The sequence below is a fragment of the Triplophysa dalaica genome, chromosome 18 (assembly GCF_015846415.1).
Source record: "Triplophysa dalaica isolate WHDGS20190420 chromosome 18, ASM1584641v1, whole genome shotgun sequence".
NCBI classification, from domain to species: Eukaryota; Metazoa; Chordata; class Actinopteri; order Cypriniformes; family Nemacheilidae; genus Triplophysa; species Triplophysa dalaica.
In genome coordinates this window covers 12,002,722-12,019,998 of record NC_079559.1, presented here as the reverse complement: position 1 = coordinate 12,019,998, position 17,277 = coordinate 12,002,722, and the positions used below count along the sequence as shown (strand labels likewise).

Sequence of the window (17,277 nt, the reverse complement as noted above, 5' to 3'; positions counted from 1 at the left end):
ATCTTGCTTGCTGTGTCGAATTTGTGCTGTGGTTTAGAGGGTTGTAATGGAGAACACATGATGGTTGGACTCATGAGACCACAAGTTGATTGTTCGACCAGGTGGTGTACAGTACCTAAGACCACCAGTGACACGACAGCCTGACTCTCGCCGTGTGCGTTTGTGGCTCTGCACTGGTAGGGCCCTTCGTCCTGGGTGCGAACCCAGCTTATCTCAAGAGAGGAGTTGGCCAGCACTTTAACCCTCCCTGAGCGGGATGATAAAACGGTGCCGGCCCGATACCAGGTCAGATTGTGACGCACAGAGCCCTGAACCTGGCACGACAAAACGGCCGATGCACCAGGGGATGAGATCACATTCACGGTGGGGTGCAGAACGGGAGGGGGCTCTGAAAAAAGAAATCATGTATAATGTATTTTAACTGTGGGACAAAAACACTTGAGAAAATGGTTTTGTAATTTGTTATTAGAGCAGTGAAACAAATCTTATGTCTTATTTATAATCCCATTTCTCTTTTACAATTTCCTTTCATTCAGAAAATTACAACCTCCTTTTCATCCTGAGGTGATGGGTGTCAATGAAGGTAGTGTGAAAGAAAATGTCGGATGTATCCGAATTTGTGCAATACCTCTAACAATGAGTTGCGTGAGAGCTCGCCCCATACCCGCCGTGCTCTGGGCCACACATTCATATCCTCCCTCATCATCGCCCGAGGCTCTGGGAATTTCCCATGATGCTTTAAAGGAAGACCTTCAATTACAAAAAAGCAGCAGGTAGAAATGATGAGTCAAAAATTAGAGCCTTTGATCGCTGTCATGCACATTTAAATTACACAGACATTCACTTCCCGAAGAAAAGTTAGATAGATAACAGAGATTAAATTAGATTTAAATATTTAGTTTTAGATTTTGCAAATGAAAACAAATGAAAAGAAAAAGATAGTTTGAAGTCAGTAACAACCCGCTCGCACCGAATATCTTTCACCATAAGTCAACATTATTTCATGTCAGTAATTCAAAACAGAGCACCCACGTAGAACAAAAAACAACAACAACGCCTTTTGTTCAGTTTGGAAGATGACTTTCTTTTGTGTAACGTACACAACCCCTGCTGCTCACATCCCTTCCAGGAGTGAAATATCAGTAAACCCTCTGATCCTTCTTGGTTTGAATTCTGACTGTAAACAAATGCCCCGTGTCAGCACGCTGTATCATACAGAGCAAAAAATCATTTAACAGATGTTCTTTTTAACATCTGCTCCATTGTGTTTATTTAAGGTCATATCGCTGGAGAGAATGCCTGCAAAAGTGTTAGGACATGTTTGGGTTTGGAGAGTCATGAGAAAGAGAAGAAAGGGTGTAACCGTGTTGAAAAGACCAGCTTAGGTAAGTAGAAATTTTGAGGCTGGTCCATGCACAGCAATGGTGTGGTCAACCAGTCTGTTTTGTGTGAAGTTTGTTGAACAGGGAGATGTCAGAGAGGCTATAAGAAGTCTGTTATATAGTAGAGTACTATAGTTTTGTCTTTTCAAAAGAATACTTTTTTTTTTAAATATACAGTACCTGAAACAGAGAGAGGTAAGAATAAGATAGACTCACTCATAGGTTCCCTCATCTCCTATCGTGGTTCCATCTCTGGTGAATCTGAGTTTATAGGGCAGGTCACTGTTCACAGAGCAGTCAATCGTCGCAGGCTGCATGTAGAACGCTTTCACCACAGTGGGCATGTTTACCAATGGAGGCTCTGTGGGGGGTCGTGAGGGTCAGAGGTTAAAGGAACTAGTTGATCACAGCTGGATTACCCGAAAAATCAACATGAATACATCAAAAACAACATCAGCAAACAAACTTATTAACAGAGACAGAACGATCTCTTCAATTCAGCTAAATAGTCTTCACAGATCTCAAAAGGGACTTTAAAAAGAAAAGGATATATGTTTACAAATAAATTAAATAAAAAAATTAATTACAGCAATAAATATTAACTAAATAAAATATTCTGCATACATATATATACAGAATGTATATATACTGTATATATAGCTTATGCCAAATTTAAGCTTAATGAAATTTACAAAAATGAAATAGAAAATAATTAATGTATATGTATGTATATATGAAGAGTTTGGTGCCAAAATGAGATGACTTTAAAAAAAAAAAGATTTATGTTACAAAATTTGATTATGTTATCATGTTTTCATTGTGTTTTATTGTGTTAGTTAGCTGTATTTTTTTAGGTATCAAGGCTTAAATCAAAACAAACCAACTGCAGTTTAATTGACATTAACTGGAATGCCCAATAAAAAACTATGATTTTTGAAAAATTATTCAAGCAGAGTTACTTATTTTGGAACCAAACTCTTCATATTTATATATATATATATATATTTATAACCGTTATGTAAATTAATATCTTAAAATTAAACAATATATTTACATTAGCTATAACATAAATTATGTAACTAATAATTATTAAATGTATACTTTATAATTTACTTGATTTATCCCCAGCATGTAACTTTCCACTGTTTAACTCTGTTTAACATAGCTAAGCCATTTGTGTACTATGCTTATGGTTGGCTTGCGAGACAAAATATGGAATGCTCCCTCATGTCTAAGTCGATTTGGATAAAAGTTTCTTGACAATATTAAGAACTACTCAGTTCTAAACCTTTTAATAAGTGCCCCTATTTTTGAAAGTTGAATTGATGGCAAAATCAAGTTAAGAACATGAATGTTAAGTGTCTTACCTTTCAAATGATGCATAGTTTTGATTACTGATTAATGTAAAGTAAAGGTAATAATAATAATGCAGGCATGCTAGAAAAACACTTTGTGCGTATTAGAGGGTTTAACAGGTTTTTATGTAGATACATGATGCCCTTTGACTCATCTTTTTTACTTTCCCTTTTGTTTTCTAAGAGAACAAAGTTATAAAAGAGGATATATGCAGACAATGCAGAAACATCTCTCACCCGGGATGATGTTGGTGTAGGAGACACTTGACAGTCTCTGAAAGTTGTAGCCATCTCCATCTTTGCCAGATACTTTGAGGAAGAAGCTCTGTGAGGGAGTTCTGAACTCTGGGATGCTCCAGAGACCTCCAAATCCTCTATCGGTTGGTAAAGGAACAGGAATGGTTCGCAGAGAGCGGCCCCCTAGAGACATTAACTCCATATTGGAAACAAGCCCAGGAGGCCTCAGACCTGAACACTTCAGAATCGCATGAGCTGGAATGCCTGGAAGAAATATTGGGTCAATAATTCTTAGTTTTTTTAAAAGACACATTTAAGAGTTCTTCAAAAAATAAAAATCGGTTTTCACTTTCATGTCATTCAAGTCTATATATGACTCTTTCCTTTGTGGAAGAGAAAAGAGGATATTTTGAGAACTGTCTCAGTGGATTTGTGTACATACAATGGAAGTCAATGGAGGCCAATGTTATTTGGTTGCCAACATACTTCAAAATATCTTCTTTTGTGTTCTGCAGAAGAAAGAAGGTCATGCAGGTTTGGAATGACAAGATGAGGATGAACAAATGATTAGATTGCAGTACCTTTGATAGGCCTCTCTCTGGTCCTGTTAAACTCTGTGACCGGCGAACTAGAAAACCCCGCCCTGAAGTCCAGATTACTCACACCTGTTACTCTAAGCGTGTGCCGCCCACTGCAGCTCACCTAGAGAAAAAGGGAAGTCTCAATGGCCAAAGCTAAAATGTTTTAATAATGCATCTTAATAGACAATGATCAGAGCTGTCGGAACCTTTAATGTCCACGGTCCAGGTCGAGGGTTCTTCAGGTTGACCACCCGTGCTGAGTTTGGGATGTTGAGCAGTTCTGTCAGGCCCTGCCTTTCCCCAACTGTGCGACCTAATTTTTGCAGGTTACAAATCATAAAGTTTAAGGAAGGAATGTTTGCCCCAAATCCCATCTCTGTATTTCAAATCACAAACTAGTTGATATGTTTTCAATGCAAAACTGGTCTGTACAAAATAAGAGCATGTTTTTACCTAGAGGGTCTCTGAGCTCGATTTGTGGTGCTGGACCACTCAAAGAAACAGTGACTTCTTTTAGACTGGGGTCAAAGGGCACTTCCCACTGGGTCTCCTGGGCGTTCTCATGATCGGATGAGAGAAGGTGAACCTTCATGGCCTGGACGGTTTCCTCGACCCATTTGAGAACCTACAAATATGAGTCAACAATTGAATTGAAAGTTTTTACAAAAACTAATCATTTCTAGTCTAGAAATAAGGTTATTATTCTAGTGAACTCAAAAATAAAACGTTTATATTTCTGTTAATGGAAATCAAATAAAAAAATGGCCTAGATATTAATTTAAAAAAAAGAAATTAGAAATGTTGTTACTAAAACTAAAATAAAAATTGAAATAAAAATTATTAAATATACATGAATAAACAAATGAATAATAAAAGGAAAAGACCACAAAATTGTTTTTAACTAAACATACCGTGGCCGCTAGGTGTCAATGCGCTGCAACAGAAGAAAACACATGCAAACAAAAAAAACAAAAGCAAATTCAGAAAGCATCTTCATTAATTTGGCGACACATGCCCTGCAAATACTCGAAGCACAAACAAACACAGAAACGCGGTGCAAATTCTCGCAACACAAACAAACACAGAAATGCGCTGCAAACTGCACGGACGACAACGGAAGTGTTTCTGGGGGACCGCAAAAACTGATGAACTTCATGCGCTTCATTTTGACTGTTCAAATTCGTTAGTGGAGTTGTCAGCCACACTGACTATGTCGACTACAATACATTTTTAATCATTAATCATTAAACCATTAAACTTTTTTAACGTGACACTTGTTTAAGTAAGTCGAGCAGTTACTATGTCTCATAGTTTTTGTTAAACTGTTCAAATCGACAGGCTAATAATATCCTACGGACGTACGTTAAGAAAGTTAAAATAAAGTTATAAAGCAACTACCTTCAATGTGGCTGACAACTCCACTAACGAATTTGAACAGTCCAAGTGAAGCGCGTCCCAATCAGGTGCATCAGTTTTTGCGGTCCCCCGGAAACACTTCCGTTGTCGTGTGTGCAGTTTGCAGCGCGTTTCTGTGTTTGTTTGTGTTGCGAGAATTTGCAGCGCGTTTCTGTGTTTGTTTGTGTTGCGAGAATTTGCAGCGCGTTTCTGTGTTTGTTTATGTTGCGAGAATTTGCAGCGCGTTTCTGTGTTTGTTTGTGTTGCGAGTATATGCAGGGCATGTGTCGTCAAACTAACGCGAATGCTTTCTGAATTTGCTTGTGTTTTTTTGTGTTTGCATGTGTTTTCTTCTGTTGCAGCGCAGTGACACCCAGCGGCCACCGTATAAACATAACATGTAAACTATACAAATATGAAAAATCTTATTCATAATATTAATAAAGCTCAAAAGAAAATTCCATTGAGGATCAATTTCTAGATTCATTTGATTCATTGTTTTCTAGACTTTATTTTGTTTCATTTGTTTTAAGACATGTTCACCAGGTAAGGATGACCAAACATTTGCACTGACGTATAATTGAAATACATTTAGATTAAAATTTTAATTAGAAATAGATTAAAAAACATGTTTTAATAAAATGTGTTTACACATATTTTTTAAATTTATCATTTGTTTGTCACTTATTAAATGATTTCAATAGTCTGGAAAACTGCCTCCAAATTTGCATCAATTGTACCTCATGACCCGAACTGTGACCCAAAAAAATGTCTGGTGCATCTCAGATTAACTTCAACAAGAACCCATTCAAAGAGATGAAATACTGACTGCACTCTGTTCATGTAGACTTCTCATTGGTCTCGACACTACATCCCCTCACAACAGAGGTATGCCACAAGCCCAACCTTATTAAACAGTGAGGAAATGAGATCAGATTAACTGTCAGACAGAGAAGGCAAACTATCTCCAGGCTGACAAGCCATCAATTTTATACAGAGCAACCCAGACAGTAAAGGAGCTATGTTACACAAACACAGAGTCGAAGAGATACAAATATACACGGCAACAAAAGATAAGCAGAAAACCATTTCGGATGATTATCAAATAAAAGAATAATCAAAGACAGACATGACTGGGCTCAACTGATTTATAATGAGGATAGAAGACATAAAATATCAGATGTGCAGGTTTGTGAGTCTTCTGTTTGCCACTGTGAAATGACACTGCTCTCAGACATCACTGACCTGAGAAAGCTTGCGAAAACTCTAATTTGATAGATAGCAAAGGAAATGATGATTTTTCCAACAGCTTATTAGCTAAATCAGTTTGTCTAACAACTAAAGGAAACAAAGAGTGTTAACAGTTGAGGTTTCATTCCCTCACGGGTTGTATTTTTAGATTTCAACCATTAACGTCTTAACAGGCAGCTGTGTGTATTCGTTCTGACCTTTCGATATCGACAACAGCCGTAATGGTCGCTCTGTGTCCATAACACTGAAGGAAAACATCGCTTCAGTAAGCCCTCAAAAAACAAGGCTTCCTTAACACATCTTTATACATTTAGGAATGTGAGACCAAATTGGAGTGAACGTAGCCTTTGATAATTTCATTACTCAGATTCTCCCCTCTGTATTTCACTCTTTCTCTCCATCTCTCGCTCTCTGGCTGCAAACAGCAGCTGGTTCCTCTCGGAGTTTACAACTGGAAACGGCTGTAATGAGTGCCACATGTGCAACTATCCCCCACAGAGTAACAAAAACTCACCAATGACCTACATCTGCCTCAAACCAGCGGCTGTTTCAGCGCAGGCCTCGCGGGATAGATTGGCTATGTGATAGGCAATGGACATATATGGTCCACCTAGAGTTTGGATAAGGACATGCGTGTGTCTCTGAAATATTTTTCAAAGACGGACAGAAGAATTGTAAGGATCATCAAAAACATCCCTGAATACACATCCAGCGAGACAAATTTTAATGGGAGGCAATCAACCGGCTTCTAATGCAATGGATAAGCCGTGGAGGAGTGTTGGTTCGGAAGCAAAGAGGCAGAGATGGAAAGGATGAGAGGGGTCAAGTGAGGATCAGTCTCGAGTAAAGGGGCTTCTGACCACGGCAAATAGTTTGGAGGGTTTTTTTCTTAAAAAGAAGAATAAACTCCCACTGGAAACAGGAAGAGAGGTCAACCACAGTGGGTGTGCTGTCTGAAGATGAGACTAGCCGAGGATGTCATCTGAGGACCAAATTCCTACTTTGCACCCACACTTGGTCACATTCATTTTGAAGACAACATACGAACCCTCACAACGGAGTCCCTAACTAACTTCAGATGATCCGCCTAGACAACTGCCCCTGTCTTTTCCAGTGACATCACAGGAGAAGAAACATTTGTCTTTGTCTCTTAAAGGTGATGTCACAAAGGTTCTCCAGTGGCGAAAACAGAGCCGGAGATCTAGACAACAATAGAACTTGTTACATAGGCTAAATACAGCTCAGACAGTTTTTCCTCAATGCTCTTAGGTGGGAAAAGCCTGCGGGCTGGTTTGGGCCTGAGCCCCTTTGGTTGTGGATGTGCTAAATCAAATACAATTCCATGGATATTGAGCTCTTTAATGAAGTACTGATGAAAGAAAGAAAGATAGAAAAAAAGAAAGAAAGAAAGAAAGAAAGAAGAGAGAATGAAAATGAGAGAGAATGAATTGTAAAATGGCTAATGTGAATGAAGGCAATGCTAGGCTCTGAAATGTACTGTATTAATTTTGCATGAAAAACATTGTTGTTACACATTCCCCATTCAATACAGGTTGCATGTTTATTTTTTACTTTTTGTCCTTTTTATGTATTAATATCAATGTCAAAGTCAACATGGTTGTCAATTCTGCTATATACATGTATAGGACACACAGAAGATTGAAATTTGGCTTCCCTCAAGCCCGCAGTGTAAGACATCAACATGACACAATAGAGGTAAAAGAAAAAAAGACAAAATACTAAGATTCATTACTTACAATCAAGACATCACACCACATGCCTTTAAATATATTTACATATCGCTGCAAATACTATCGGCTTTGCAAATATCCGACCAATAAATAGGATTAAAAAATGCTTGTCATCTTTCACAATATTTTCTGTAAACTGTGAATTTGGACATCCAGGGTTTTGGAAGGACAGCAATGATATTTACATTGTAGTGCAAACAAAAGGATGATGTGACTTGATTTCTCCAGGGTGTCATTTTTTGAAGGATCTATTGACAGAATTGCAATATAATATACATAACTATATCTTCAGAGGTGTATAAAGACCTTACATAATGAAATTTAATGTTTTTATTACTTTAGAATTACCTATTTCTATCTACATACACCGCGGGTCCCCTTGCATGGAATTCGCCATTTTGTTTCTACAGTAGCCCTAAACGGACAAACTGATCTAAAGAGCGCATTTCATGAATACATTGTCTTTAAAAATAACAAATCAAAGACGTGTCGCCATCTTTGTTCTGTGTCAGCCACCATAGTGCATAGTGCTTTTCAACCTTACAACTAGATGCAGCTAAAATCTCCATATTGCTCCTTTAACATTCTAACAATTGCGTACACATAAAAATAGGTTATCTGGCTAATTTTGCCACATTTACAGTCATTGTCTAATGTGCAGTACACTTGTAAATAAACTAATCTAAACTGAGCATGTAAATGTGTATTTAATGCTTGCGTGTGTGCATGTATGCAGGTGTGCGTGTTTCTTTTACCTTCCATACTTCTATATGCTGCCAAGATCATGGGTTTGATTCCCATGAAATTCATTAAAACTTTACTGTGAAGCGCTTTGAATAAGAGCATTCCCAAACGCATCTATATCTATTTTTGTTTCCTGCAGTTCACAACATATCAGAGCAGATCCACTACTGTAACTGGTCTAATGTCCATCATCACTGACAGAAGCATCATTATACCTTAAGCACTCCTTGGACAATTATAAATCAGGTCGAAAACCAAAGCGTCCATTAATTCTAAACTCTTTTTTCCAACACTACAGTAATCTCCAACTACATGTTGAGTTTGGCCAGCCTGCCCGTTTCATCCAAAGCAATATAGAGCGTTTTAAGCACCGACATGCTTTCATAAAGTTTTATAAGCAAATCGCTGCAGTGATTAAGGCGAGCCCAGGCTTTTGTTTAAGGGCTGCCTCCTCCCTCAGTTTCACAAAGAGCTGTCTGTTGGAACCGTCCAACCTGGAGCCGGCCCTGGACAAGCAGCTGTGCTGGAGCGAGCAGGCATGATAGATCATATCCGGGATTACTAAGAAAAATAAGCTCTGCTCCCACTTCTTGCCCCATTTCTCTCCCAAAAAATGACAAAGCGCTATGTGTATTTGATTTGGCTGTAGCTTACTGAACTCTTTTTTTATCCTGTACTCTTATTTATCAGCGAAGTGGCATTCTGGTTAGATTTGGAAGGTAATCATGGGGGTTTCGGCGGATTTAGGGATTTGCTGCAGAAGATTTTTGAAAATGCCTGGACTACTGCAATGTTCTCAGTCTTACAAGTAATTTTTGTTTTTGTTTCCTGGTGAAAATACACAAGCATCTTTATTTACTTGTAAACTTGGGTAAGATAAAAAAAAAAATATGAGAGAACATTTTAAAACATTTCCCTTTGCATTTTTGTCCTTTTTTAAATATATTATAGATATATATATATTGTCATTATTTTATCACCCTCATGTTTTCCAAAAACTGTATGAGACTCTTTCTTCTGAGGAATTTAAAAGAAGATTTTTTGAGAAATCTTCGGGTTTTTGCCTCCATACAATGGAAGTCAATGGAGGCCAATTTTGTTCGGTTACCAACGTTCTTCAAAATATCTTCTTTTGTGTTCTGCAGAAGAAAGAAAGTCATACAGGTTTGAAAATACATGTGACATGACATACTTGGATCTCAAATGCTGAAGATTCTGAGTCTCAAATGTACAGGCATGAACTAGTAATGAAGAACATGCTGCTCTGTGGTTTCTGGAGGACTGGGCGAGAATGACTTTTTGATGAACATCATGGGGATACAGAGCGATGATCTTTTAGAGTCATTGTTTGACCCTGACCTTGAGACAGCACCCACAGTGCAGCAGGAGTGCTGTAGACTGTTAACAGCTTGAAGTTGCCCAGTCCTCCGCAAAGCAGACACGCTCACGAACAGGTACATGTGGAAAAGCTCTCAAAGGCAATAAATCAATAACACACACATCTCCTGTTACAAATAGACACATATGCAGGTACAAAGGTCTTCACTTTTCATGGCTGAAGCATTGAGCAGAAAGCTTACTTGTTATTTGATGTATTTGCTTATGGATTACTTGTCAGACTCAGTATTTCCTGTGTTGACATGCATGATACCATTGTGTCACGTAAATGAATCTCTGCTGTCCTTTATGTTCTTAATGCTTAATGTCTGACGGTGACTGAGTAGTCTTGATTCTAGATTCCATTTTAAAGAGAACCGAAATGCTCTTTCGAAAGTCTTTTTTGAGGAAAGCAACAAAAAAATGCATCTTTGATATTAAAGGGATAGTTCTCCAAAAATAAATCTGTCATAATTTATTTACGCATATGTTGTCGAAACTTCTATATGACTTCTGTGAATCACAAAAGATGATTTTTTGAGAAATGTTTCTGTGGTTTAGTTATCATACAATTGAAGTCAATAGGGGCCAATGCTGTTTGGTTACCAGCATTATTCAAAATATACGAAGTCATACAGGTTTGAAATGACATGAGGGGGAATAAATGATGACAGAATTCACATTTTTGGGTGAACGTTCACTTTATTGTAAGTTGGATAGATTTTGGCTTGGACACAAATGTATTTTATTTACATATCCAAGTCAAGCGGAAATCCAAGATGATCAATGACTGTCAAGTTCAGGTGCTGTTTTCCTTTCAGTTTTTCAGAAATAAATTATTTTAGGTCAGGAACTTTGCAACCTGGTTCCCCCAAAAGTGCATTTCCAATATGTGTTACATGTTATCCTTTTGAGTGTGTCTGCAATTTATGTACATGCGAATGTCACGCAGTTCATGCATCTCACCTCATTGACTTGTTGCTTGTCCAGGTGAAAGATTTGACCGGAGCTTGTAGCAGCGATCTCCTCATATGCTCTGTATCCTGGCTGGGACCGATCCCCACAATCCCCCGTCAGCACAAACACAACCTGGATTCAGAGGGGATGGCGGGAACATTTATGAGCGTGTGAGTGTTTGGGTTAGGGGGAAGGGTGTCGGGGTTAAACGTCAACACTGGTGTATAATCCATAAAAAGAACAGATGGATTTTAAATGAACTGTGAGCAATTTAGATTCATACCATGGGTTTGACTGACGGCTTGCACTCTGAGCACAATATATTTAAAGGGCCACTATTGGTACTAAGTGGTGTAGGGAATATCATATACATCTCCATTAAATTTTGATTTCAAATGTCCTTCTTCCGTAAAGTCAAACCTATAACTGAAATCCTATTCTGATCATACAGAACCAAGAGCATGGTTATGACACTGGCCAAAAATGTACCTGAGACTGTCATTTACCTGGGACTGTCGGAGCTGCACAAGTTGAAGAACATCTCTCTTTAACCGATAGTCTTTGGCTCGGGCATCTGTAAAAACATAGATAAAAGATCCAGGCAGGGAGACCTCTAAAGCCTTTTTGATGGCCCCAATGCTCATCTCTGGGCAATCACCTCCACCCTGAGAAACAAGAAGAACAGGGCCTTCAGTATGAACATGTACATTTATATACTAAATAGACTCCTGCTAATCGAGGAGAATAAAAGTATAAATATTGCATTGGCTCAGGCCAAGGGTTCTAGTACTTACTCAAAACCCCAAAGGGACCATAAGAACACAGTGCTAATAAAACTCTGTGTGTTTAGTTGGACCAGGATACTCAGATAGAGCCACAGAGTGCAAGTAAGAACACAGAGTACAAAATAGGACTTGATGGTTTATAATAAATAATTTATAATACATGCGTAAGCACGTGAAAAAAGTGAAGACTTGAGACAGAAGTAGGGTGGAGCAACAGCATTTTGAATGTGCTTGAATGAGGTGCGGAAAGTTGTGGTAAATGAAGCCCCACATGAAATCGGCAGTCGTTCACCCATCCTTCAATGTTCATTTGTTAAATATTTGAGTTATTTTTATTATAAATGTGGGACTTTCAGAACCATTTAAAACATTTTAGCATGTTCAAATAAATTTAGCAGATTTCCCAGAAGTTAAATTTGGACATCATTACATATAGGATGTTGATATTTATAACTAAGAAATGTAGGCTACACTAAAAAGATGACCGTTTCAACTCATGTTTAGGTTGAATATGGATAAAATTAATTTTCTGTCATTTTAAAACCAGCAGTAATGTTTGTCCATATTTCACCCATCCAACAAATAAGGGTGCTTCACGATCCCAAAGAGGAATCCACAAAGAACCATTAACATCTTAAGAACCTTTCTGTTTCAAAAAAAGTTCTCTTTGGCAAAAAAGGCAGAGTGATGCAATTTCTCTTTCAATGGAACCTCGGCTACTTCCGGCAAGACGAGCGACAGTGACTGTTGGCGACAGGAAGTCTGTGTGTCTAGCGACGAAACAATTTGAGAATTGTTCAACTTTATGCAAATTATGAGCGGCTTTCGGGAGCAACTACCAATGGGAATAAAGCAACGGCGCTCTCATCATCTGTCTCCTTAAGTGACTGCAGAGTATGTTTTTTAAATGTTAGGACAACTAAAGTTAGGAACGCCTTCTTACGACCTCATAGCGAGAGTCTAACAACACACAGCACGAGACCAGCTATAGTCAATGGCGGTGTGAACGCGAGATGGATTACAAAAAGGTCATTAAATATGTTTTTTTTAAATAACCTTTGACCGAATGGTTCTTTGTGGAAGATCCTGTCAAGCACCTTTATTTTCAAGAGTGTGGGTTATAACACAAAATAGCTGGAGCACAATTTAAAAGCAAATGTACAAATAATGATGTTTGATCATATGAGTGAATAAAATATCATCTAATCAAGAATTCAAATAAAGTATAATAAAGTTAATCTATTTTATGGTAGACTTGTACACACCTGAACAAACAGCTCTTGAAGATCCTCCTGGAACTTCTTGGGGTCAGTAGTGATGGAAACCGGACCTATGTCTAGTGAGGGAAAACAAAGAATTAATAAAGCATCAAGAAACGTCAGCTGTCTTTATTGCGTACTAAAGCTTAATATTAGAATGCTTTTACTTCTCTTCATTCACTGTCTGGAAATATTTCAGTCTGAACACCTCAATTCGACAAATAATTCCTTCGGGAGTAGACGGGAGTTTTGAAAAGATTAGCCTTATTCACCCTCATTAATGATTTTAAGCAGTGAGGATTAGACCCGGGCGCAAAGCCCCATCCATAAACACACAACACCACTAATGAGTGTCTTTAGTTTGTTTCAAGACATCCTAAGCCGACTTGGAATCACAAAACACATTTGTCCCCGATTATACCTCATTACGATCAGCATTTACAAACGGCTAACTGGAAACGTTTGACTGCTGAGACAAAAAAATGATCGACCGTGGAAAAATTCCAGCAGTCCTCACGCAAGAGCGCATAACGTGATCTCATCATTGTTTAGACTTGTCATCATCCACCAAGCTAATCTCTGACCTGTTCCCTTTTTTGTCTGAATTTGGCACTGCTTTGGACTGACTGAAAAGTTGATTGATTAGAGGGATGAATCAACAACACATGGATGAACCGGCATTAAAAAGATACATTGTTCGAGTCAGATATGCCCCATGATATTCTTTTATTACTCAGACAAAAACATCATTTTTGAAGTTATTTGAAATGAAAGACAAAGAGGAGGATTAGAAATCTGACAGTGCTTTGGGGGGAAATGAAAAGAGATACATTTGGCACACTTTTAAGGGTAGGCTTGTCGTCTTTTGAAAGCAACCGGGACAGATCGATCAATACAGCGGTTAATAATAAAAAAGATTGAAGCTATGATCTTCACTGCCAGCATATTTGTAATGAATCTATTTATATCTTCGAAACAAAAGACCAGACGGTAAAACTTGTGTGTTAATTCAATCGCCAGCGGCACAAATTTGATTTCTACTTAATACTTTTTATTCTAGCTTTTTAACAATGGCTTAACCATTGACACGCCGTGAGTGGTAGTCTTATGTTTGTCCCAACAATGGAAATATTTATTATTGTGATTTTCTTTGCAGAACTTTCACACCTCACCGTTCACTCATCTAATACATATTAAAAGCATCCACGCAAATACTGAAACCAGCTCCAACATTCCTCCACGTCACTTCCCTTTCTACACTTTCTCTTTCTCCAGGTCAGCTGCGGGAAGCCATAGACTCTGAGCTGTCACACCTTTCTGTATGTCGCCAGCTGTCTTTGTGATCTCAGAGACTTACAAGGTCAGCAAGGGAACGTCACTTTAAAAGGTGTGGGAAGGACTGGCACCATCCCCCCCACACCACGGGTCTAAGACTGACGTCTCTCCTCTGACCGGGGGGCTGGGTTGATTCTTCCGGAGAATTGGATGGAGAACTGGGGGTGATTGTGTTAATTACACACTACCAGACAACAACATGTGCTTCTCATCAACTCCTAGGGCACCCTACCCCCTCAGGCAACAGATAGTTGGTCTGAAGCATACTGCATTGGGGACATTTACCTGAGAATGTTTTAGTCTCTCTGCAGATGTGTGATTTCAACATAGATGTTATTAGAACGACAAACTTATGTAAAGCAAATATCTGTTGTGTATTGGAAATGTGAAAAAGAATGATCTGCCCAAAAAATATCCAAAAAGAAGAATTCTGACATCATTTCCCCACCCTCTGGTCATTTCAAACCTTGTATGACTTTTATTCTTTGTTTGAAATGACCAGCAATTATTCAGCAAATGATGACAGAATTCTTATTGTTGGAATTTTTTTTGGACTTTTTCACATTTCCAACACACAACAGATATTTGCTTTACATAAGTTTGTCGTTCTATTAACATCTATGTTAAAATCACACATCTGCGGAGAGACTAAAGACTAGAGAAAGTAAATGATGACAGCATTTACATTTTTTGTCACTTTAACCATCTGCTCCTACTTAAAGAAACTATAACACACTTTACACTAAATACACTCGTATTGTTAAACATGTTTTTCGCCATATGTGCCAATCATATCTCCATGATATGGACCACTTGCTTCAGCGGTCCCTTGTGGTGAAAATGTTTCTTGCATTTGAACACCTTTTTTACCAAACATCACAGTCCGATGACATTCCTTCAGTGCAATACAAACTTTGAAAACTTTATACTGTGCCATCTGTTTCTCTTTATAGATATAAACTTCACATTTACATAGGATAACTATTTTCTTGCGTTCTTGTATTTGGGCTTTTTAAAACAGGAAAAACTCACTTTCTATCAATGAGAATAACGAAGAGACTGTAACTACCTGGATCATGGAAAGGAACCAGGACGAAGTTCTTGATTGGTCTGGTTCTGCGGCTCAGGGTCCTCTCCAGGATGCGTGACGCGCCGTCTATCACCTGTTTGAGATCATCGTACATAGAGCCAGTAACATCGAACACAAAAGCCAGTGTGGACGCGCTGTCATCCGCGTCGGAGCTCTTCTTCACCGGCGGACTGGATGAAGCGCCGTGCGCGCTGACACTCAGCGCCAAGAACAAGAATTTAACCACGGACCGATTCATTCTTATTTATGAATTCATTTCACAACTGCTTTAAACGAGTCAAAGTGTAAAGAAACCCAAGTCCCATCAATCCCAGCCAAGAATGTTTAAAGGTATTACAACCTCACCAGGTAAATGTTTTGGGAATAAACCAACTCATTCAATTTCCTTATCGAAACGTTTGCAATTAAAACTAGTTTTCCAGAAAATGTTTGGATGTAAGTAATCCTAGTTGGGTTTAAAAGAAGCGTTTTGAAGAAAAGTCCTTATGTATTGTCCTATCCTTGGCAGAAGTTGGAAGAAAAGTTGAAGGAGCTTGAAGCGCGTGGACAACCTCTGTAGAGCGCTGCACATTGAGAATACTGTCGGGGAGGGGAGCCCTTACAACCTGATTTTTGTGTGTAACTTGACCCGATTGTGACTTCCAACCCCATCCCACATGGCGCGCTCCACTTGAACGGGGGATTCTACAAACGCCCATGCCAGCAGCGTCCATCCCTTACGAAAATGTAACATGGTATTACTACAGTTCAAATTGAAAAAACATGGTTTTGCTAAAGTTAAAACCAAAATACAATGGTTACTGTAGTAAAACACAAAATAACCATTGTTTTGAAAACCATGTTTTTTGTAAAAATTATAGTAAACGATGGTTACTGTAGTAAAACCATGGTTTTGCCCTAACAAAAAAAACATGGTTACTACAAGTACACCAAAAACATGATTCATTTTCGTAAGGAATCTGAAAATGGAACCAAGGTTTAATAACAGTAACTAGAGTTTTACTATTGTATTTTAGTAACACCATAACCACACATTTACAATTGCCTCACTACAATATTTTAAATACAACAAATATTGGTCAATCAATGTGTCCAAAACCATGATTACTACTTTTACTATAATGAAACCATATTTAACTTTCCTAAGTGGTGTTAAACATGTTTCTGACATCCATTATATGAGCAACAAATGCAATGGCGATATACAAGTGGCTTGGGAAGATAAAATATGTTGTTCACAATTATTGCTACTTATGTAATTGCATTGTACCCCAAATGTAATGTAAAGTGTGACCAAAAGATCTGATGGTCTGTTGTAAACATTGCGTTTTCGAATTCAGCATGCGCAATTATTAGTCTCAGTTGAAATAATTTCGGTGTATTAATAGAGTGGGTTTATACACGCAGCTGCCACACATCTAATAATATACACGCGCTCAGTGGACTCCATCTAATGTTTGGCATAAAAGACAAGGCTCCAGTAGAGGAATCCCAGATGTTTTTTGAAAGGAAATACTCCGGATACACCGCAACCTACTTGTATATCCGGCTGAATTGTAGCAATGCTCAGATGCATCAATCAAACGTCACGCAACTTATTGTCATTTATTGTTATTTTAACCGGATAGCAAGGCAACAAACGTAAGGCCGGTCGATAACATGAGATTACTAAAAAAAGGAAGGAAATGGCGATGTCACAACCCATTAATCGCAGATAGTTTTCAGTAATCACACTATTAGAAATAGAATGGGTTTATTGAGAGTGTACAGATGTTATT

General features: G+C 38.3%; 1 protein-coding gene across 3 annotated transcripts in view; it reads right to left on the bottom strand.

Annotated features, from left to right (window-relative positions):
- Positions 1-16,051, bottom strand: part of hmcn2 (hemicentin 2) — a 71,000-nt gene extending 54,949 nt beyond the window's left edge. Inside the window, exons 1-11 of one of the 3 annotated variants that reach the window (XM_056772977.1) lie at positions 15,479-16,051; positions 13,081-13,151; positions 11,537-11,695; positions 11,040-11,162; positions 4,009-4,180; positions 3,762-3,868; positions 3,556-3,676; positions 2,975-3,238; positions 1,599-1,743; positions 629-750; positions 116-388 (exon numbers count right to left, since the gene is read on the bottom strand). In XM_056772977.1, the coding sequence (XP_056628955.1) occupies positions 116-388; positions 629-750; positions 1,599-1,743; positions 2,975-3,238; positions 3,556-3,676; positions 3,762-3,868; positions 4,009-4,180; positions 11,040-11,162; positions 11,537-11,695; positions 13,081-13,151; positions 15,479-15,737 (1,816 nt within the window). In that variant the 5' untranslated portion in view covers positions 15,738-16,051. Of the gene's footprint in view, positions 1-115; positions 389-628; positions 751-1,598; positions 1,744-2,974; positions 3,239-3,555; positions 3,677-3,761; positions 3,869-4,008; positions 4,181-4,466; positions 4,634-4,953; positions 5,208-11,039; positions 11,163-11,536; positions 11,696-13,080; positions 13,152-15,478 lie in introns of those variants that run through there. The other 2 variants (XM_056772979.1, XM_056772978.1) reach the window with 2 other exon arrangements.
- Positions 16,052-17,277: the final 1,226 nt, after the last annotated feature.